Source organism: Bufo bufo, chromosome 2, assembly GCF_905171765.1.
Source record: "Bufo bufo chromosome 2, aBufBuf1.1, whole genome shotgun sequence".
Lineage (NCBI taxonomy): Eukaryota > Metazoa > Chordata > Amphibia > Anura > Bufonidae > Bufo > Bufo bufo.
In genome coordinates this window covers 176,121,454-176,144,440 of record NC_053390.1, presented here as the reverse complement: position 1 = coordinate 176,144,440, position 22,987 = coordinate 176,121,454, and the positions used below count along the sequence as shown (strand labels likewise).

The 22,987-nt window shown below is 42.5% G+C and overlaps 1 protein-coding gene across 3 annotated transcripts in view; it reads left to right on the top strand.

The window, feature by feature from the left end:
- DTWD2 (DTW domain containing 2) overlaps positions 1-11,982 on the top strand; it is a 303,756-nt gene extending 291,774 nt beyond the window's left edge. For all 3 annotated transcript variants that reach the window (XM_040421668.1, XM_040421669.1, XM_040421667.1), the window contains exons 6-7: positions 7,949-8,077; positions 10,249-11,982. In XM_040421668.1, coding sequence (XP_040277602.1) covers positions 7,949-8,077; positions 10,249-10,419 — 300 coding nt within the window. In that variant the 3' untranslated portion in view covers positions 10,420-11,982. The remainder of the gene's footprint in view (positions 1-7,948; positions 8,078-10,248) is intronic.
- Positions 11,983-22,987: the final 11,005 nt, after the last annotated feature.

The following is a 22,987-nucleotide window of genomic DNA, read 5'->3' as shown; positions in this document are numbered from 1 at the left end:
GGCATACGTTATGCAACTTCAGTACCACCGCTAGAGCTATCAAACTAAGCCTTTTTCATACATATTCAAAGTAATGTAATGTAATCTACTGCCTTTATGCTTCCCACTGAGTCACCAGAATCTAAGTACTCAGTATCTCCACAGGGAAGTCACAAAGCTGCCCACAGAAATAAGAATGGATTAAGAAATATATCAGGGTATGGTTTGAAAACAGAATGAAATATACATAATTGGATGAATCATGAGAAGTTCAAAGCACAATCAGATGGTCAGAAGGTCTTCCTTCACTTCCAGCTAGCTTCATGCAGAGCGGCTTCTTATTTGTGTGCTATTGTTTGGCAGTACATTTTACAGCAGCATGACTCTCTTTTGATTTATAGGGGGCCATTTATTAAGACTGGCATTTTAGACACCAGTCTTAATACCCCTTGGCACTGGCAGAGGAGGTGCCTAACTTATGTGGAGGCGCCGGCCTCTACATAACATCGATGTGTCAAACGCCTGTCTAAATTTAAGCCAGCTACCTTGTTGGCGTAGTTTAGACCATAAAAATGATAAATGAGACAGACCTGCCTCCCCGCTCCACTTTTTTCGAATTAGCATGAGCGCGGAGAAGATGCAGAATTAACCATTGTGCCGCAATCTGCGACAGATAAACGACAAAAAGTGCCGTATATATGTTTGTAAATGCCCCCCTTAGTGTGTCTGTGTTTTTTGAGTTAAAAAATATTAATCTTTGCTTGCAGAAATCAATAGCGCCTAAGTCTTTTCCCTAAGGGTATATTCAAGCAAAGTCTTTTACAGGCTAAAAATACTACTCTGATCTAATATCAATAGTAATCAGCTTTAGAAATTGATGTGTTTGTGTTACATTGGTGGTCTGTGCCTGTTGCTTCCTCCCGCTCTCCTCCTTCTGCAGAATTGCTAGGGTTTATCTCTTCTTTGTGTATTAAAACTATCAGCAGCACTGCAGGGGTTAATGCTCCTTGGTTTCTGTGTGCACCTGCTAGATTAATGGGCTAATCGGCCATGCTATATAGTCTGTGTTGTGTGTCCCACCCCTTACCTGAGCAACAGGTTCTGACTGGTCTTTCTAGTCTTCTTTCGGTTTCCGTTATGCAGGAGTCCATATGAACATTGGGGTGTATTTCCCATTGACACCAACAGGACACCGTTATTTCATGCATTTTTTTAGCATTGAATACAGGTGTGAACATACCCTCAGAATATATTTAACTGGCAGACAGCCAATGATATGCACATGGATTTCGGCAAGCCCCGTTCAGATGAAAGGAAGAGAAAAAATTTCTGCAACGGACTGAATGTGTGTGAATATATCCTGAAAGAGACTGGGGCATTGAACCAGCACTGTGGAAGTGTTCTGTAGACCTAGGAACAAAATGTATTGTGTAAATGATATCTTGTTACTTTAGTAAATCAGAAAAAGGGACAGTATCAGCGGCGCCACGCCTCTAACTCTACCCAGTGCATAACTATACTCACCCAATACCACCCAGTCCCCTTAGGGTTATGGATGAATAGCTTAAATTGTAAAATATCCTTTAAATATCCGTTAATTTATATCCTTTAATATCCTTGTGTATCCTGGAATAAAAACTACTCCAGTTAGGAGCCCGAGTTGTTTTTACTCCAGACGCCTTATGTCAGTGTTATCCAATACATTCCAGAACAGTACAGGTTACATAACATCATAAATCAATATAATGCTATGCGACCCCGCCAATGCTGGAAGTTCAGGATGGGTGCTGCGTTGGTGTCAAGTCCGGAGCGTGACCCTCGCTCGTCTGAAAGTGGCCTAACAATCCACTGATGGCTGAGGAATCCTTGATGTGGATGTGTTAAGAATAGTTTTTTCCCCAAATTACAGGGTGATGTAGATGTTATTTCCTTTAGTTTTCTCTGCTGTAGAGAAACCAACTCTAAACGTTGGTGTTCAAACTGCCAAAACCAGATACGATGATTATGAGTTTCTAAGGGGATCTGTGGTCATGTTTGGAACATAATTTTAAAAGATAAGCACAACATTGTGTTTCTTTGCTCATTGAACCCTTTTTTTTCTTCTCCAATTAAGGTTAATCATTGGTCTAATAGATTTATTGTGTTAGCGAAATTTGGACTTTCTTCGAAACAAGTTCAGCAGGGATTAAAACAAAAAATTACATTACAATGCTTTTAATTTACAAAGCGGAAGACAAACATTAGCATAGAAATAAAAATGTATTAGCTCTGTTGACGTTGTGCATAATAAGGCAATTTTGTAATGGTGGGGTAAATTAGATTAGTGCAGGGAAGGATGTCACGCCCTAGAGCTAGTTATTGAAATAGTCAGATTTAATTGTTTTCTACCAGTTCTAGGTTCAAAGACTTGTTCTTATAATGTCTGGTTTAAAACCAGACCTTAAGACAGGCAGACAAGCATAATCTCGGCCATTCATACCTTACGTATGCAGTGACCAGAGGTGATTGCGGTTACAGAGACAAGCAAGCGGGCTGTGCTACACTGTTTCCTTAGGCTACTTTCACACTAGCGTTTTTTGAAGATCCATCATGGATCTGCAAAAATGCTTCCGTTACAATAATACAACCGTATGCATCCGTCATGATGTATTATGTCTTCTATAGCCAAGACGGATTTGTCATGAACACCATTGAAAGTCAATAGGGGATGGATCAGTTTTCTATTGTGTCAGAGAAAACTGATTTGTCCCCATTGACTTACATTGTGTGCCAGGATGCATCCGTCTTGCTCCCTTTTTCCAGGCGGCGTTTTGGTGTCCGCCTCCAGAGTGGAATAGTGACTGAACAGAGGCAAACTGATGCATTCTGAGCAGATCCTTTTCCATTCAGAATGCATTGGGGCAAAACTGATCCATTTTGGACCGCTTCTGAGAGCCCATGACGGATCTCACAACGGAAAGCCAAAACGCGAGTGTGAAAGTAGCCTTAACCCTCTCTATAGGAATAGCGTGTGGAGACTTATAGGATATACAGGCTCCTCCAGAATTTTGGGAAGAAAGGTATGCAAATGAGGTCTTAACAAGCTCTAATACCACCAGATGTGAGAGTCAGGATTTGGGGGTACTATCTTTTCTTGGGGAGAGCGATTTAATCGGCGTGAGGTCTCATAGGCCATACATGCTCTTCTGGAAGGAAAGGGATGCAAATGAGCTCTTAACAAGCTCTGCCTCTAATACCACCAGATGTAAGGCAGCTATCCTATAAGTCAATGTTTGACCCTTTAACCACCTCAGCCCCCAGTGCTTAAACACCCTGAAAGACCAGGCCACTTTTTACACTTCTGACCTACACTACTTTCACCGTTTATTGCTCGGTCATGCAACTTACCACCCAAATGAATTTTACCTCCTTTTCTTCTCACTAATAGAGCTTTCATTTGGTGGTATTTCATTGCTGCTGACATTTTTACTTTTTTTGTTATTAATTGAAATTTAACGATTTTTTTTGCAATAAAATGACATTTTTCACTTTCAGTTGTAAAATTTTGCAAAAAAAAACTACATCCATATATAAATTTTGCTCTAAATTTATTGTTCTACATGTCTTTGATAAAAAAAAAATGTTTGGGTAAAAAAAAAAAATGCTTTGGGTAAAAGTTATAGCGTTTACAAACTATGGTACAAAAATGTGAATTTCCGCTTTTTGAAGCAGCTCTGACTTTCTGAGCACCTGTCATGTTTCCTGAGGTTCTACAATGGCCAGACAGTACAAACACCCCACAAATGACCCCATTTCGGAAAGTACACACCCTAAGGTATTCGCTGATGGGCATAGTGAGTTCATAGAACTTTTTATTTTTTTGTCACAAGTTAGTGGAATATGATGATTTTTTTTATTTTATTTTATTTTTCTTACAAAGTCTCATATTCCACTAACTTGTGACAAAAAAATTAAAACTTCTATGAACTCACTATGCCCATCACGAAATACCTTGGGGTCTCTTCTTTCCAAAATGGGGTCACTTGTGGGGTAGTTATACTGCCCTGGCATTCTAGGGGCCCAAATGTGTGGTAAGGAGTTTGAAATCAAATTCTGTAAAAAATGACGAGTGAAATCCGAAAGGTGCTCTTTGGAATATGGGCCCCTTTGCCCACCTAGGCTGCAAAAAAGTGTCACACATCTGGTATCTCCGTACTCAGGAGAAGTTGAGGAATGTGTTTTGGGGTGTCATTTTACATATACCGATGCTGGGTGAGATAAATATCTTGGTCAAATGCCAACTTTGTATAAAAAAATGGGAAAATTGTCATTTGCCAAGATATTTCTCTCACCCAGCATGGGTATATGTAAAATGACACCCCAAAACACATTCCCCAACTTCTCCTGAGTACGGAGATACCAGATGTGTGACACTTTTTTGCAGCCTAGGTGGGCAAAGGGGGCCCATATTCCAAAGAGCACCTTTCGGATTTCACAGGTCATTTTTTACAGAATTTGATTTCAAACTCCTTACCACACATTTGGGCCCCTAGAATGCCAGGGCAGTATAACTACCCCACAAGTGACCCCATTTTGGAAAGAAGAGACCCCAAGGTATTCGCTGATGGGCATAGTGAGTTCATGGAAGTTTTTATTTTTTGTCACAAGTTAGTGGAATATGAGACTTTGTATGAAAAAAAATAAATAAAAAAATCAGCATTTTCCACTAACTTGTGACAAAAAATAAAAATTTCTAGGAACTTGCCATGCCCCTCACGGAATACCTTGGGGTGTCTTCTTTCCAAAATGGGGTCACTTGTGGGGTAGTTATACTGCCCTGGCATTTTCCAGGGGCCCTAATGTGTGGTAAGTAGGTAAATGACCTGTGAAATCCTAAAGGTGCTCTTTGGAATATGGGCCCCTTTGCCCACCTAGGCTGCAAAAAAGTGTCACACATGTGGTATCGCCGTATTCAGGAGAAGTTGGGGAATGTGTTTTGAGGTGTCATTTTACATATACCCATGCTGGGTGAGAGAAATATCTTGGCAAAAGACAACTTTTCCCATTTTTTTATACAAAGTTGGCATTTGACCAAGATATTTCTCTCACCCAGCATGGGTATATGTAAAATGACACCCCAAAACACATTCCTCAACTTCTCCTGAGTACGGCGATACCAGATGTGTGACACTTTTTTGCAGCCTAGATGCGCAAAGGTGCCCAAAGTCCTTTTAGGAGGGCATTTTTAGACATTTGGATACCAGACTTCTTCTCACGCTTTGGGGCCCCTAGAATTCCAGGGCAGTATAAATACCCCACATGTGACCCCATTTTGGAAAGAAGACACCCCAAGGTATTCAATGAGGGGCATGGCGAGTTCATAGAATTTTTTTTTTTTTGGCACAAGTTAGCGGAAATTGATATTTTTAATTTTTTTCTCACAAAGTCTCCCGTTCCGCTAACTTGGGACAAAAATTTCAATCTTTCATGGACTCAATATGCCCCTCACGGAATACCTGGGGGTGTCTTCTTTCCGAAATGGGGTCACATGTGGGGTATTTATACTGCCCTGGCATTCTAGGGGCCCAAAAGCGTGAGAAGAAGTCTGGAATATAAATGTCTAAAAAATTTACGCATTTGGATTCCGTGAGGGGTATGGTGAGTTCATGTGAGATTTTATTTTTTGACACAAGTTAGTGGAATATGAGACTTTGTAAGAAAAAAAAAAAAAATTCCGCTAACTTGGGCCAAAAAAATGTCTGAATGGAGCCTTACAGGGGGGTGATCAATGACAGGGGGGGTGATCAATGACAGGGGGGGGTGATCAATGACAGGGGGGGTGATCAATGACAGGGGGGGGATCAGGGAGTCTATATGGGGTGATCACCACAGTCATTGATCACCCCCCTGGAAGGCTCAGGGAGACGCCTGTAATGTGTTTTGCAGATCCGATCCATCTATCAGTGGATCCGTAAAAATCATGCGGACATCTGATGGAGCTTTACAGGGGGTTGATCAATGACAGGGGTGTAATCAATGACAGGGGGGTGATCAGGGAGTCTATATGGGGTGATAACCACAGTCATTGATCACGCCCCTGTAAGGCTTCATTCAGACGTCCGTATGCGTTTTGCGGATCCGATCCATCTATCAGTGCATCCGTAAAAATCATGCGGACATCTGAATGGAGCTTTACAGGGGGGTAATCAATGACAGGGGGGTGATCAGGGAGTCTATATGGGGTGATAACCACAGTCATTGATCATGCCCCTGTAAGGCTTCATTCAGACGTCCGGATGCGTTTTGCGGATGCGATCCATCTATCAGTGGATCCGTAAAAATCATGCGGACGTCTGAATGGAGCTTTACAGGGGGGTAATCAATGACAGGGGGGTGATCAGGTAGTCTATATGGGGTGATAACCACAGTCATTGATCATGCCCCTGTAAGGTTTCATTCAGACGTCCGGATGCGTTTTGCGGATCAGATCCATCTATCAGTGCATCCGTAAAAATCATGCGGACATCTGAATGGAGCTTTACAGGGGGGTAATCAATGACAGGGGGGTGATCAGGGAGTCTATATGGGGTGATAACCACAGTCATTGATCATGCCCCTGTAAGGCTTCATTCAGACGTCCGGATGCGTTTTGCGGATCCGATCCATCTATCAGTGGATCCGTAAAAATCATGCGGACGTCTGAATGGAGCTTTACAGGGGGGTAATCAATGACAGGGGTGTAATCAATGACAGGGGGGTGATCAGGGAGTCTATATGGGGTGATAACCACAGTCATTGATCATGCCCCTGTAAGGTTTCATTCAGACGTCCGGATGCGTTTTGCGGATCCGATCCATTTATCAGTGCATCCGTAAAAAATCATGCGGACATCTGAATGGAGCTTTACAGGGGGGTAATCAATGACAGGGGGGTGATCAGGGAGTCTATATGGGGTGATAACCACAGTCATTGATCATGCCCCTGTAAGGCTTCATTCAGACGTCCGGATGCGTTTTGTGGATCCGATCCATCTATCAGTGGATCCGTAAAAATCATGCGGACGTCTTATGGAGCTTTACAGGGGGTTTATCAATGACAGGGGGGTGATCAGGGAGTCTATATGGGGTGATCAGGGGCTAATAAGGGGTTAATAAGTGACGGGGGGGGGTGTAGTGTAGTGTAGTGGTGCTTGGTGGGACTTTACTGAGCTACCTGTGTCCTCTGGTGGTCGATCCAAACAAATGGGACCACCAGAGGACCAGGTAGCAGGTATATTAGACGCTGTTATCAAAACAGCGTCTAATATACCTGTTAGGGGTTAAAAAAACACATCTCCAGCCTGCCAGCGAACGATCGCCGCTGGCAGGCTGGAGATCCACTCTCTTACCTTCCGTTCCTGTGAGCGCGCGCGCCTGTGTGCGCGCGTTCACAGGAAATCTCGCGTCTCGCGAGATGACGCATATATGCGTGACTGTGCGCAGGGCTGCCACCTCCGGAACGCGATCCTGCGTTAGGCGGTCCGGAGGTGGTTAAATAGGCTTTGAGCCATGACTCGGATATTAATTAGGCCAGCACCTCATCTGCAGACAGCTGTTTCAGGGTGATTGCCCCTCATCAGTGCAGAGCAGAGAGTACTGGCTTAACTGGGTGAAAGTCAGGATTTGGGGGGTACTATCTCTCCTTAGGGAGAGAGCACCTTAATCAGTGTGAGGAGACTTATAGGCCATACATGCTCCTCTGGATCTCTGGGAAGAAAGGGATGCAAATGAGCTCTTAACAAGCTTTGCCTCTAATGTAAGGCTACAAATATCGGACACAGCATGGCACTGCCCATTTCGTATCTCTGCAATCCCAACCATCTCTGTCTGCCGCGTACGTCAGGTGTTCTGAGCTAAGCCATAAATGGGTTAGATGAGAAATAACTTTAATCCAGTATGGAACAAATACTAATGATGTCCTTTGCTAACTAGCGTGTCACTTTTTTTTGCAGGTGCAGTTGAAAACCACAGTTTCAAGCCAGTATGTCATTAGAACCCAACCAACGAACACATGTCTTTCTACCCTGGAATGTGCTGCAATTGCACTTTCAATAATGGAGAAAAATACAGAAATTCATGAAGTAGGAATGACATCTTAATGTCGGGGTCTCCTGTAATAGTTATCTTATTCTACTTTACATTTTTTGTATGACTTTTAATGAATGAAGCACTGTGTAAATGCAGTGTATGTTCCAGTGATGGTTATATCAAAATTATACAAATTTTTAAAAAAACATTGAGGCCTGTCACCCCAACTTACATATAACCATTACCTTCACTTTCCTCCATTTAAATTTTCTCCATGTTGCAAACAGTATGCATGTTACTCACTGGCTCAAATTTATTAATGTGCTTGCACCTAGCTATAGGTGTAAGTTGCACCATGTGGCATAATTTGATGCATTTTACAGAAAGATGTTTAATCTAGTTCAAGGAGGGCATATTGTTTGATGGAAAAGGGGCACTGCCTAATATACGTAAAATTCTATCTCAAACTAAGTCAACCAATAGTTGGACAAAGATAGACAAAGTAGTAGTAGAAGTAGTCTAGCACTCCACCAAATATCATCTGCATGAGCCAATGTGATTACTCTAGTGCATGTCTACCCACCCTAAATCGTGTATTAGACAGGCATTATTACATACAGTGATCTCCTCCACTGTATGGGGGCGATCGCTAATGCCATCACTCGTCCCCCTACTGAATCATTGTTTGCCGTCAGCAGAGTGTGATTAGACAGCACAATCACCAACCAGCTCCTTGTTGAAAGTTTGGTTTTGCTCGATGAACGAGCATTTGCCCGTTCACCTGTTAATCGGTTGCAGTATTACACTGCCAGATCATGACTAATGAGCGTTAATACGAATGCTCGTTAGTGATGATCTGGCAGACTATCTGCCAGTCTAATACACCCATAAGCTTTATGCCATCTGCAGGATTAATGAATCTGCGCCATTGTGCTTTCTTTGCTCACCTTGGTTTGTACACATACCGTATGAAGCCAACAAATGTTCATGCACTAAATACCACTGAAGGCACCACTGCTTCCTCATAAGGTGTCTATTACCTTTAGTGGAAGGAGCAATTAAGCACAACCTAGGAGAACAGGTATTGGAAATATGATTTTTAAAAGTAGCATATTAAATAATGCCTTGTAGTCAAGTGTCTGAAAGAGAATATGAACACATTACAATTTTTCTGGAACGTTTTTCATAGAATATAATTACTGTTGAAGGAAAAACTTCCACAGAGATCCAATAAATTATATAACAGGATTTAAAAAAGGCTTAGAAGAGCCTATGAAAACTGCCTCTCTGCTCCTAAGGAAGCAATAATGATCCACCGGTGGGCTGAGAGTTCAGGGGGGGTGCAGTCTTGGAAACATCAGATGAATAACTTGATGTGTGCAGAAAGAGCCCAAGGACTATCCAGGGGCCAGCTGGTGAAATGAGACTAACAGTGGTGTTTGTGGTTTTCTTGGGAGGAGGATGATTAAATAAAGAATTACACCATCATTCTTTTTTCTCATTCCTTTGACCCTGAGGGCGGCGTGGGAAGATGTAATTTGGGAATGGGATAGTAAACGAGTAAACAGAAAAATGAGTCTTTGTGTTTATTATGTGTTAAATTAATTTGGTTTAATAGTAAAGGGAGGAAAAAATTTATAATTTCCTCATGGAGCTTGTGTGTTTGGGCAATAGTCATTTTAGTCATTAAAGCTGTACTTACCGTATATTAAAGACATGAGGAACAAAAGGCTTTAATGCAAGAGCCTGCCTGTAAAGAGAAGTCCTCATATATGTGGGGTGCACAGCCTTTTCTGGTCAGATTTCACCAGGTGTGGACTGGCCATAGACTCTTCAGGGAGAGTCTATGGCGGGCCGATGCCCATCGGGCCACCCGAGCCCTCCTCACTGCCGCTTCCTGAGTACTTGCTACTGGGGGAAGTATAGGAGTCATTATTACATGAAGTCAACACATGACCTCAAGGAACAGTAGCAGTTTTGCCTGAATTCTTCCTTAATTTGGTTAACTCGTACATCTTCTCAGTTCTCCCCAATAATATAGCCAGTCTATTAGTTTTAGGGTCAAAACTGTGCACCCTTCTAATATGCAAAGGACCTATTTTTTTTTCTGTTTATAAGATGGGAGCAGATTTCATGAACATTTTTCAGAATCTGAATTTTATGGTTTACTATGCCTGTGCATCTTGTATTGATTTACGTCTATCTCCTCTAATTTCTTTGACAGACCATCCTCCGCCCTCTGCAGGCACTGTGCTCTTTCCAGCTTCAGCATGGTGCTCAGATTCATCACAGCAAGGAACATCTGCTAAAAAATGGCCAGTACAAGAAACCCATGCCAAAGAATAAGCGCAAGCTCAAGAAGATGGAACTTCTAGTTAACAATGTTAAAATTTAATCATTTTCTATTTTTTTACGTACAATGTACGAAACAAAATAGACATTAGTTTTTTAGCTCGTCATGTGTTCATTAGTCACATGGGACTGGTTCTTATCATGTGACTCTATGACTGGCTGTTTTTAGATCGAGTTTTTTTTTTATGTCAGTTGTCACTGACTATTTAACTTTTTAAAATAAAATGTTAAAAACCGGTTAAAAATGTTTTAATTGTTAGAGACATCTCACAAATAGCCGTACTGTAATACGGTTGGTTTTGTTTTACATTCAGTAGAGTGCAAAAGGTTTAGGCAGGTGTGGGAAAAGTGCTGCGAAGTAATGCTTTCAAAAATAGAAGTGTTAATAGTTTATTTTATCAATTACCAAAATGCAAAGTGAATAAACAAAAGAGAAATCTAAATCAAATCAATATTTGTCATGTGTCATTTGTCTTCAAAACAGCATCAGTTCTTCTAGGTACACAAACATAATGTAGAACTAACCACAGATCTTCTTTGGATGTAGGCTTGATTAAATCTTTCTGTCTCTTCATTTATTCACAGATGCGATGATGTTGAGATCAGGGCTCTTTGGGGGTCAAATCATCACTTTCAGCACTTTTTCTTGTATACACTGAAGATATTTCCTAATGAGTGGCTGTATGTTTGGGGTTGTTGTCCTGTAGCAGAATAAGTTTAAGTTTAAACTGTTGATGCTCTGTTTTTTAAAGCATTCTTAGGCTAGTTTCACACTAGTGCTAAACTGTTCCTGCAAGCTGCTCCATAAGAGTTCATTGTATGTGGCCGAATTCTACCTTTTCCCCACCAGAGCCCATTGACTATAATGGAACCCAGTGGGGATCCGTCCTATTTCTGGCATTAGTGATGGGATTGGGCTGGACAAAAACCACTGCTTGCAGTTTCCATTATAGTCAATGGGGCCTGGCAGTGATCCGGCAGTTTCCAGCTTTGCGATGAACTACAGCAGGCTGTTCCTCTACCAAAACAGCCTTTCGGAACAGTTGGTAGTGGGACTTATTAAACCACGTTTGCTGGTTTTCTGACATTAAAAAAGTTTAACATGTTGGTATTTTTTCTTAAATCTATGACTTTTTATGATTTTACACAACTCTCACCACTATTGAAGATGGGTTGAGAAAGTGGGCGTCAGGTGAGTAGGTATACAGCAGATTTATCAAATGCGACTTTTTCAAAAGGTCATGAAAAACGGCACAATCACTTGAGTGGGGTGGTATCAAAACTGGAGTAATATCTCTAGCCTGAACTGTAAAGCGCCGCAGAATATGTTGGCGCTATACAAAGATTATTATTAGACTGAAGTAGTATTTTAAAAGATGCACCAAAATTATCAAACGATGTGTGAAGTTTGATAAATTTGGTGAAAATTACAGCAATACAGACTCAAGCAAAACTGACATTCCCCTTGCAATAAACCTCTCCCTTTTTGTTTGAGATAAGTATGATGGGACACAACTGTGGTACATAGTGTTATACAGTCTAAGGATCCATTCGCATGTCCGTATTTCTTGTTCCGCATCCGTTCCGCAATTTTGCGGAACAGGTGCGGACTCCTACATTTCAATGGGGCTGCAAAAGATGCAGAAAGCACAGTGTGTGCTGCCCGCATCCGTAGTTCCGTTCCGCTGCCCCATAAAAAAGATAGAGCATGTTCTATTCTTGCGGACAAGAATAGGCATTTCTATCATAGGGCCGGCCATGTGCGGTCCACAAAACACTTACGGATGTCTGAGTTGACTGTAACACAGTAGACTTTCTGTTTGAAATTGCTTATATAGTAATTCTTTTTATCAGCATTGCTCCCTTCATGAGCTGTACCGTGTCAGTAATGTATTTGTACAGGAAGATTGATTAGTGTACAGCCCATCATTTTATCAGCACTTGTGTCTGCTGAGCCGTATTATACGGTATACTCTGTGGTGAACATCAGCATGTATTCTGCAGAGCAAAGGCTCTGCTACAGTCCTGCTCTGTTATCAGATCCCCCTTGGTTATTAAAGTGTACCTACATACCTGAAACTGTGTGGCTCATGTATATTTATTTATTTATACTTTCTTTTATAGCGCCAACATATTCCACGACGCTTTAAAGGGAACCGGTCACCGGGATTTTTTGTATAGAGCTGAGGACGTGGGTTGCTAGATGGCCACTAGCACATCCACAATACCCAGTCCCCATAGCTCTGTGTGCTTTTATTGTTTAAAAGAAACGATTTGATACATATACAAATTATATGGATTTGGTTGATTGGCTCACCCTCTATTAGCATGGAATGGGTGCTCCCCCTAAAAACAAATTATACAAATTATACAAATTATACAAAATATACAAATTAACCTGAGATGATTCCTGTCCCTGACTCATCTCACGCACAGGACTCATCTCAGGTTAATTTGCATATGTATCAAATCGGGGTTTTTTACACAATAAAAGCACACAGAGCTATGGGGAGTGGGTATTGCGGATGTGCTAGTGGCCATCTAGCAACCCATGTCCTCAGCTCTATACACAAAATCCCGGTGACAGGTTCCCTTTAAGAACATGTTTCTCACTTTCTGTTTAATTGAATCCTTGAGTCCCTGCAGACTTCCCCTTCCTTTGTCTTTGTTAGTTATATTATGAATACAGTGGGGCTGCAGCCCAGTCCTGGCCACGCTGTCTACAAGCCTGCTAGCTCACGTTACCTTTGTCACCCCCTGAAACGAGTGTGCAGTCTGCATGTCAATTAAGGTAAAAAAACAGCACAGAACATTCATTGTGCGCTTAAAACTAAGATCTCCGTACACCGCTGACAGCTCAGCGGTGTACGGAGTACTCATTTTATGAATGGGGCCGCAGCAGCGCAGGAAGTACGGGCAGGGGCGCATATTGCTATGATACATTTTTCTACTATGCAAATTAGGAGTTTGGTGCAATGAGGGCATTACCTTGGCTGTCATTACACCCAAGCTCGCTCCTTTCTGTGGCCAGCTCCTCCCTCACTGCTTTTCCACTGCCTAAAGCCGAATGCACACGGCCGTGTTTCACGGCCGTGAGCGGTCCGTTGTAACACGGCCTGGATTCCTGCTGAGAGCAGGGGCGCACGGCGTCAATGGTTGCTATGACGCTGTGCGCTTCATGCCGCCGCTGCACTACAGTAATACACTCGTATGATCTATACGAGTGTATTACTGTAGTGCAGTGGCGGCATGAAGCGCACGGCGTCATAGCAACCAATGACGCCGTGCGCTCCTGCTCCCAGCAGGAATCCAGGCCGTGTTACCATGGACCGCACACGGCCGTGTGCATTCGGCTTAACACTGTCAATCAAAGCAGCAAGGAGCAAAGATGATGCTCTTATATCACCGAACGCCTACTTAGGAAAAAGTATCATTACTCTAGAATGGAGGGTCGGATAAACAGGTGATTGAATCAGAGGTAGAGATGAGTGAATCGTATTGGAATTCGTTCCGAATTTCAGGAAAAATTCGATTCACACCGAAGGCAAATTTCCTTGCGCTTCCTGGTAATGAATCACATTTTTTTCCTGAAATGGCTGCACATGTGAGGACATGGAGAAAGGAAGTCTGGGAAGGCGGGATCACCCATAATGCCATGCATGCAGCCAATCAGTAGCCAGCCAGGCCTGTGATGTCACAGCCATATAAATAGCGGCAGCCATCTTAGATTCTGCCATTTACCAGTGTACTTATTGCAGGGAGAGACATCAGCAGGCGCTAGGGACAGTGGTAGGAAAGACTTGATTGTGTTGAAGAAAGGATTTATAAGTGCCGGTAAAAGATAGGGAGGAATCGTTCCACAGTATTTGTGTAGAACAGGGTTCAGTAGGGGAGGTTACTGACTGGGTAATAGGAACAATCCTGTTACCCCTTGACGTGGCAATATGTAGAATCTGTGGGCAGAAGGTGAAGCGTGGCCATGGCCCTGTGTCAACATTTGCAGCATCGCCATAAACTGGCCTTAGAGAACCGTGGCTCTGATGTGTTGGTCCAGCCTGCCACAGCAACTGCTGCATCACCCAGTGGCACGCACCCAGTTTCAGGCAGTCAAGGTTCTACCACCTCAGCCGAAGGAAGCTGTCTGTCCTTCCCATCATCTGCTGGTCCTTATGCTCCTGCTCCTCCTCTTCCTACTCCTCGTCACTCATTCCATCAGCAATCGATCACAGAAGTGATTTCCAATAGTGTTGATCACAAATTTTCTAATCGTAAACTTTGATCGCAAATATTGGCACTTCGAGAATTAGCGAATATCTAGAATATAGTGCTATATCTTCGTAATCGTGAATATTCTAGATTTTTTTTTTCCATCAGTACCCATGATCCCTCACTGCTTCTTGCTTGTGGGGCAATGAGAAGGCTGCAATATCTTTGACTTTAGTAGAACTTTCATCGCAAATTTTCAGAATGCCGATTTTCGCAATCAAGTAAATAATGACTGGAGATCTCGAATTCGCGTATATATGACAAATATTCGCTCAAATATTCGTGAAATATCGCAAATTATAATATTGCCCCTGCTGCACATCACTGATTGCCAAGAGACAACAGTATGCATGCACTCATCCAACGGCGCAGAAGCTGAATGTGCTCCTGTCCAAGTTGCTGATGCTGCTGTCCCTCCTTTTACAAGTGGTGGACTGTGCACCTTTCAAAGAACTTATTGCTTGTGCCGAGCCGAGGTGGAGAGTTCCAAGCCGTAATTTCTTTGCCAAAAAGGCAGTACCAGACCTGCACACACATGTAGAACAGAAGGTGGGCCAGTCCTTGAGCCTGTCGGTGTCTGCCAAAGTGCACAGCAGCGCCTACGTGTGGCGCTGTAACTACGGTCAGGGACAATACATGTCCTTTACGGCCCACTGGGTGAATGTGGTTCCTGCACAGCCACACCAGCAACTTGGCCAGGTGACGCCGCTTCCGTCTCCACGTTGTCACATCATTGGTCCTGCGATAATGTCCGCCTCTGCCGCCTCATCCTCCACAGTGTCATCAGCCTCCACTGCAGCGACAATTCGCAGTGCCCTTCCAGCTTACCACATGTGCAGAGCACGGCGGTGTCACTCTGTTCTGCACCTCGTTTGCTTGGGCAAACTGAGTCAAACAGGGGAGGAACTGCTCCGTGTCCTTCAGCAAGAAATCGAATCCTGGCTATCTCCACAACTGAAAATCGGAACCATGGTGACCGACAACAGGAAGAACATTGTGTCGACATTCGTCAAAGAGAGCTGAGCCATGCGCCCTGCATGGCACACGTGTTCTATCTGGTTGTCAAGTGTTTTCTGCAGTCTTCCACCCATCTGCAAGACATCCTAAAAATGGCCAGGAAACTTTGCATGCACTTCAGCCACTCGTACACCGCAAAGCACACCCTCCTTGAGCTGCAGCGGCAGAACGGCAATTCCACCCTCCATATGTTGGACCGACTGTACGAACAGAGAAAGGCCATAAACAATTTACCGATGATCCAAGCGGGCAGGAGGACTCCCCTGTGTAACTTCGATGTCAGCCAGTGGCAGCTCATGCGTGACACCTGCCGTTTACTCAGGCCCTTTGAGGAGGCCACGTTATTTGTCAGTCGCCAGGACTACGGAATGAACAACATCATTCCACTGCTTCATATCCTGGAACAGATGCTGGTAAATCTGGCTGGTCAGGGGACTGGAGACGTGGCGCCTAGATATAACGGCCACATGAGCCCTGTGGGGGCTGAACTGGAGGAGGAGGAGGAGATTGGAGCACAAGCAATGTGTACTGAAGTGGGTGTTTTTTCTACACAGGTGACAGGAGAGGAGGAGCTACAGGGTGATGAGGAAGATTAGGCAGAGGACACAGACATACCGTGGCCGTATACAGTGGAGATGGAGGCAGGGAGTCCCTCTGAGTCACTTGAGTCACTCAGGCATGGATCATTCAGGATTTCCACCCATCAATGCCTGATGCATCAGACTAGATCATCCATGGTGCCACACCAACACTTTGACAAAAGAGACTGGTTTCTTCTGGCTACCTGCCTCAGCTACTATTCTGATGCTGCCACCCACCTGATGCCACACATCTGATGCAAAGTGCTACTTTTTCACCCACTATCTTCAGCGGGTACTGGTATTGCCACCCACCTCCACACTATGTCACCTTGCTACTCTGTGGCCTCCTGATGCTGCCGCCACCTCAAAACTATGTCACTTTGACACTCTGTGGTTTTCGGATGCTTCTGCCACCTCCAAACTATGTCACCTTGCCACTCTGTGGCCTCCTGATGCTGCCGCCACCTCACCACTATGTCATAGAGTCACTCTGTGGACTTCTCATGCTGTTCGCACCCTCCCCACTTCATGACTGGGCTGCTTTTTTGCCTTTTTGGCTTGGCTAACATCATCATTTATTTGACCTTTCTTCTGATCTGTCAGAAGGAAGGAAAAATGAGACACACAACGGATCCTATCTGTGTAGCAGCTGTAAGGCCTGTATGGTCCCATCAGAATTGACATGTGATTTGGTAGCCAAAAGCAGGAGTGGGTACAAAACGCAGAAGACATGCAAATATTCCATTCACGTGCCATCTCAGTTTTGGATCCACTCCTTTTTTTTTGGCATTAGCAATACCGATGGATTACTGACCAAATGCTGACCGAGTGAAAGCAGATGCTCCACAGACAGGATTCGTTTTTTGTAGGTTATTGTTTTGACGGATGAGAGGAAGGGCAAAATAATCAATGACGTCAACACAAACTTACTGCTGACACCCTCTCCCCTCTGTCAGGGGGGCTCTATTTGTATAAGCGTTTAATAGAACACTTTCTGTAGACATGTATGTGGAATCAGCTGACTACGGTGTAAAAGGAGTGCGCTTCTTCCTGGTGCTAACATCGACCTGTAAGGCTGATTTCATACTTGAGTTATTTGGTCAGTTTTGGCCCCGTGACTGCCCAAATAAGTGACGTGTGCAGTGATTCTAAGAGCGATGCCTGTCATCTTCATGTCATTCGGACTCATAGTATTATTTCACTTCCAAAGCAGACTCCCTATGCGTCTTACTGCAAGGCACAGTGTTCTACACCACTATAAAGGCTCTCTGCAGCCAGGAAATGGAAAATAATTTCGGATTGAGCCAAATTTTTCCCAAAAAAATTCGGCGAACCGGCGAATCAAATTTTTGGAAAAATTTGCTCATCTCTAATCATAGCTACTGTATGTGTCTGTGTAAACAGTGCAATAGAGAGGTCACTTGTGACAGACTTTAACCCCTTTAACGACCCAGGACTAGAATGCTCGTCCTAAATCACCGGCACTTAGCGCTAGAGGATGAGCGTTCTCGTCCTGCAGTCGTTCCTCCCCCCCGCGTGCGGTGCCGCGATCAGCGGCAGAGATCCGACTGTTACTGACAGCCGGACCCCTGCTGAGTCGATCACGCCGATGCCGGTGGATTAACCCCTTATATGCCGCGGTCAGCGCTGACCGCGGCATATAGGAGGTTTGCGCTCCCTCACCTCATCCATCGGTCCCCACGCTGCTGTGGCGGGGACTCGATGGTTGCCATGGCAGCCCCAAGCCAAGCATGTACGGAGGCCTAAGAGGCCCAGCCCCCTTGCTGGGTCTCCTAGGCAACTGTTAGCATCTTACAGTGTAAGACACTAACAGTTCAATATAGCACAATACAGATGTATCGTGCTGCATTGAAACAGGGATCAGACCCTGTAATGTTGAAGTCCCAGAGTGGGACAAATAATAAAGTGGGAAAAAAAAAGTTAATAAAATTAAAGTTTTACAAAAAAAAAAGTAAAGTTTAAAGTAAAAAAAAAAAAAAAGCGTCCTTTTCCAAAAATAAAGTATTTTTTTTTTTATAAAATAGGGAAAAGACATATAGACATATTGGGTATCGTCGCGTCCTTATCGACCAGCTCTATAAACATATCACATGCCCTAACCTGCAAAAAATGAGACCCTACCTGAGACAATCGCCCAAAAAATAAAAAAACTATGGCTCAGAATATGGAGACACTAAAAGATCATTTTTTTTGTTTTAAAAAAGCTGTTATTGTGTAAAACTTACATAAATAAAAAAAAGTATACATATTAGGTATCGCCGCGTCCATATCGACCGACTCAATAAAAATATCACATGACCTAATTCCTCAGATGAACACCGTAAAAAATAAAAACTGTGCTAAATAAACCATTTTTTGTCACCTTACATCACAAAAAGTGTAATAGCAAGCGATCAAAAAGTCATATGCACCCCAAAATAGTGCCAATCAAACCGTCATCTCATCCCGCAAAACATGAGACCCTACGTAAGATAATCGCCCAAAAACTGAAACAACTATGGCTCTTAGACTATGGAAACACTAAAACATGATTTTTTTGGTTTAAAAAATGAAATCCTTGTGTAAAACTTACATAAATAAAAAAAAGGATACATATTAGGTATCGCCGCATCCGTGACAACCTGCTCTATAAAAGTACCACATGATCTAACCTGTCAGATGAATGTTGTAAATAAAAAAATAAAAAACTGTGCCAAAACAGCTATTTCTTGTTACCTTGCCTCACAAAAAGTGTAATATAGAGCAACCAAAAATCATATGTACCCTAAACTAGTACCAACAAAACTTCCATCCTATCCCGTAGTTTCTAAAATGGGGTCACTTTTTTAGAGTTTCTTCTCTAGGGGTGCATCAGGGGGGCTTCAAAAACTGTATGGCATTAATTTCCTTCTGCGCCCTGCCGTGTGCCCGTACAGCAGTTTACGACCACATATGGGGTGTTTCTGTAAACTACAGAATCAGGGCCATAAATATTGAGTTTTGTTTGGCTGTTAACCCTTGCTTTGTAACTGGTAAAAAAATATTAAAATGGAAAATCTTCCAAAAAAGTGAAATTTTGAAATTGTATCTCTATTTTCCATTAATTCTTGTGGAACACATAAAGGGTTAATGACGTTTGTAAAATCAGTTTTGAATACCTTGAGGGGTGTAGTTTCTTAGATGGGGTCACTTTTATGGAGTTTCTACTCTAGGGGTGCATCGGGGGGCTTCAAATGGGACAAGGTGTCAAAAAAACCAGTCTAGCAAAATCTGCCTTCCAAAAACCGTATGGCATTCCTTTCCTTCTGCACCTTGCTGTGTGCCCGTACAGCAGTTTACAACCACATATGGGGTGTTTCTGTAAACGACAGAATCAGGGCCATAAATATTGAGTTTTGTTTGGCTGTTAACCCTTGCTTTGTAACTGGTAAAAAAATATTAAAATGGAAAATCTGCCAAAAAAGTGAAATTTTGAAATTGTATCTCTATTTTCCATTAATTCTTGTGGAACACCTAAAGGGTTAATGACGTTTGTAAAATCAGTTTTTAATTCCTTGAGCGGTGTAGTTTCTAGAATGGGGTAATTTTTGGGTGATTTCTATTATATAATCTTCACAAAGTGACTTCAAACCTGAACTGGTCCTTAAAAAGTTGGTTTTTGAAAATTTCTGAGAAATTTCAAGATTTACTTCTAAACTTCTAAGCCTTGTAACGTCCCCCAAAAATAAAATGCCATTCCCAAAATGATCCTAACATCAAGTAGACATATGGGAAATGTAAAGTAATAACTATTTTTGTAGGTATTAATATGTATTATAGAAGTAGAGAAATTGAAACTTGGAAATGTGCAAATTTGGTATTTTTTTTATAAATAAAAAAGAATTTTTTTGACTCTATTTTACCAGTGTAATGAAGTACAATATGTGACGAAAAAACTATCTCAGAATGGCCTGGATAAGTCAAAGCGTTTTAAAGTTATCACCACATAAAGTGACACTGGTCAGATTTGCAAAAAATGGCCTGGTCCTGAAGGTGAAAACAAGCCTGGTCCAAAGGAGGAAGACAGTATGACTGACTGCACACTTCGATACAAACAACCTTTAAATCGGAATGTCATTACCTACTTGTTCTGTAAGGCAAATTATATTTTAGCAATAGTGACCTTCCCGTTGGCAAGAATGATATTTATGTTTAATGCAAATTTACATTATTGGACAAATGTCATATTTTTGTTATTGCTGTAACATTCTGTAACATCCAACCATACCTTTTCTTTGTAATTTCAGTACTATTTTCTATGCAGTGGAAATCATCAGAACAATGATTTTCCAAATTCTATGTATCTTTAACAAACTGCAGGGGTTTATCACTGTATGCAACCAATAAACTTCAAATTCAGTTATTGTTAATGACATTTTCTTGGAATCAGTGGTACAGATGTTCACACTCAAGTTCTTTTATTTCTTTATGTCACAAATAAGTCATAATAGTTTGTAACGTACACTGAACAAAAATATACACTTTCGGTTTTGCTCCCATTTTGCATGAGCTGAACTCAAAGATCTGAAACATTTTCTACATACACAAAACATTTTCTACATACCCATTACTCTAAAATATTGTTCACAGATCTGTCTAAATCTGTGTTAGTGAGCACTTCTCCTTTGCCCAGCTAATCCATACCACCTCATAGGTGGGGCATATCAAGGTGCTGATTAGACAGCATGAAAATTGCACAGATGTGCCTTAGACTGCCTACAATAAAAGGCCACTCTGAAATGTGCACAGTTTTGCTTTACTCGGTGGGGAAAGGGGTCAGAAAACCAGTCAGTATCTGGTGTGGCTACCATTTGCCCCACGCAGTGCAACACATCTCTGTTGCATCGAGTTGATCAGGTTGTTGATTGTGGCCTTTGGATTGTTGGTCCACTCCTCTTTAATAGCTGTGCGAAGTTGCAGAATATTGGCAGGAACTGGAACATGCTGTCGTATACGCCGATCCAGAGCATCCCAAACATGCTCAATGGTTGACATGTCCAGTGAGTATGCTGGCCATGCAAGAACTGAGATGTTTTCAGGTTCCAGGAATTGTGTACAGATCCTTGCAATATGGGGCCGTGCATTATCATGCTGCAACATGAGGTGATGGTCGTGGATGAATGGCACAACAATGGGTCTCAGAATCTCATCACGGTATCTCTGTGCATTCAAAATGCCATCAATAAAATGCACCTGTGTTCGTTGTATATAACATACGCCTGCCCATACCATAACCCACCACCACCATGGGCCACTTAATCCACAACGTTGACGTCAGCAAACCGCTCAGCCACACACGCTGTCTGTCATCTGCCCAGAACAGTGAAAACCAGGACTCATCCGTGAACAGAACGCCTCTCCAACGTGCCACACGCCAATGAATATGAGCATTTGCCCACTTAAGTCTGTTACGACGACGAACTGCAGTCAGGTCCAGACCCCGATGAGGAAGACGAGCATGCAGATGAGCTTCCCTGAGACGTTTTCTGACAGGTTGCGCAGAAATTCTTTGGTTATGCAAACCGATTGTTGCTGCAGCGGTCCGGCTGGCTGGTCTCAGATGATCATGGAGGTAAACATGCTGTATGTGGAGGTCCTGGGCTGGTGTGGTTACACGTGGTGTGCGGTTGTGAGGCCGGTTGTACTGCCAAATTCTCTGAAACGCCTTTTGAGATAGCTTATGGTAGAGAAATGAACATTCATTAGACGGGTAGACATTCCTGCAGTCAGCATGCCAATTGCACGTTCCCTCAAACGTTCCAACATCTGTGGCATTGTGCTGTGTGATCAAACTGCACATTTCAGAGTGGCCTTTTATTGTGGGCAGTCTAAGGCACATCTGTGCAATATTCATGCTGTCTAATCAGTACCTTGATATGCCACACCTGGAAGGTGGGATGGATTATCTCGGCAAAGGAGAAGTGCTCACTAACACAGATTTAGACAGATTTGTGAACAATATTTTAGAGTAATGGATCTTTTGTGTATGTAGAAAATGTTCCAGATCTTTGAGTTCAGCTCATGCAAAATGGGAGCAAAACCAAAAGTGTTGCGTTTATATTTTTGTTCAGTGTAGATAAAATGCACTAACTGATCATATCTATTATTGAACTTGAAATTTACTTTTAGGCTTATTTCCCCCTAGCAATGTTTCCGTATAGAGACGGGTAATTTTTACAACGGATAGCATCCACTGTAAACTATCTATTTATTTTAATGAATATAATCATATGAGCATTGTTTTCCACTGACTGTCTGTTCGTTCAGGAAAAATCATTGCATGTTATGTCTCCATTCCTTTTTTATGCAGCAACAAAGGAAAAAATGTCCTAGGAGACCTCAGAGTGTCATACACAAATTTTCAGCCCAGTTGGAGCACTTTCGATTAAGTTAGGTCGGATTCACACCCTAATCAAATTGATCAACTGATTTGGCCAAGTCAAACCCAAATTGAATTGTGAGCGATTAACTCATCTCTAGTCTTCTAGTGTGCTGACACTTAAAGTTAGATATAAAAAAAAGTCTTGTTTGTGGAGTAGGGTTGGGTTTGATGATGCCAACCACTAGGTCTGCTTGCCTTACTTCACACAGCAGTGCTAGGGGAAAGGAAGCTTATTTATATGTAGATGTTTTCTAAATGCTAAAATGCTGTCTAAAAAAGAAGCAGAATACTGCTTTAAGACATGTCATACATGATAAGATGTCTTC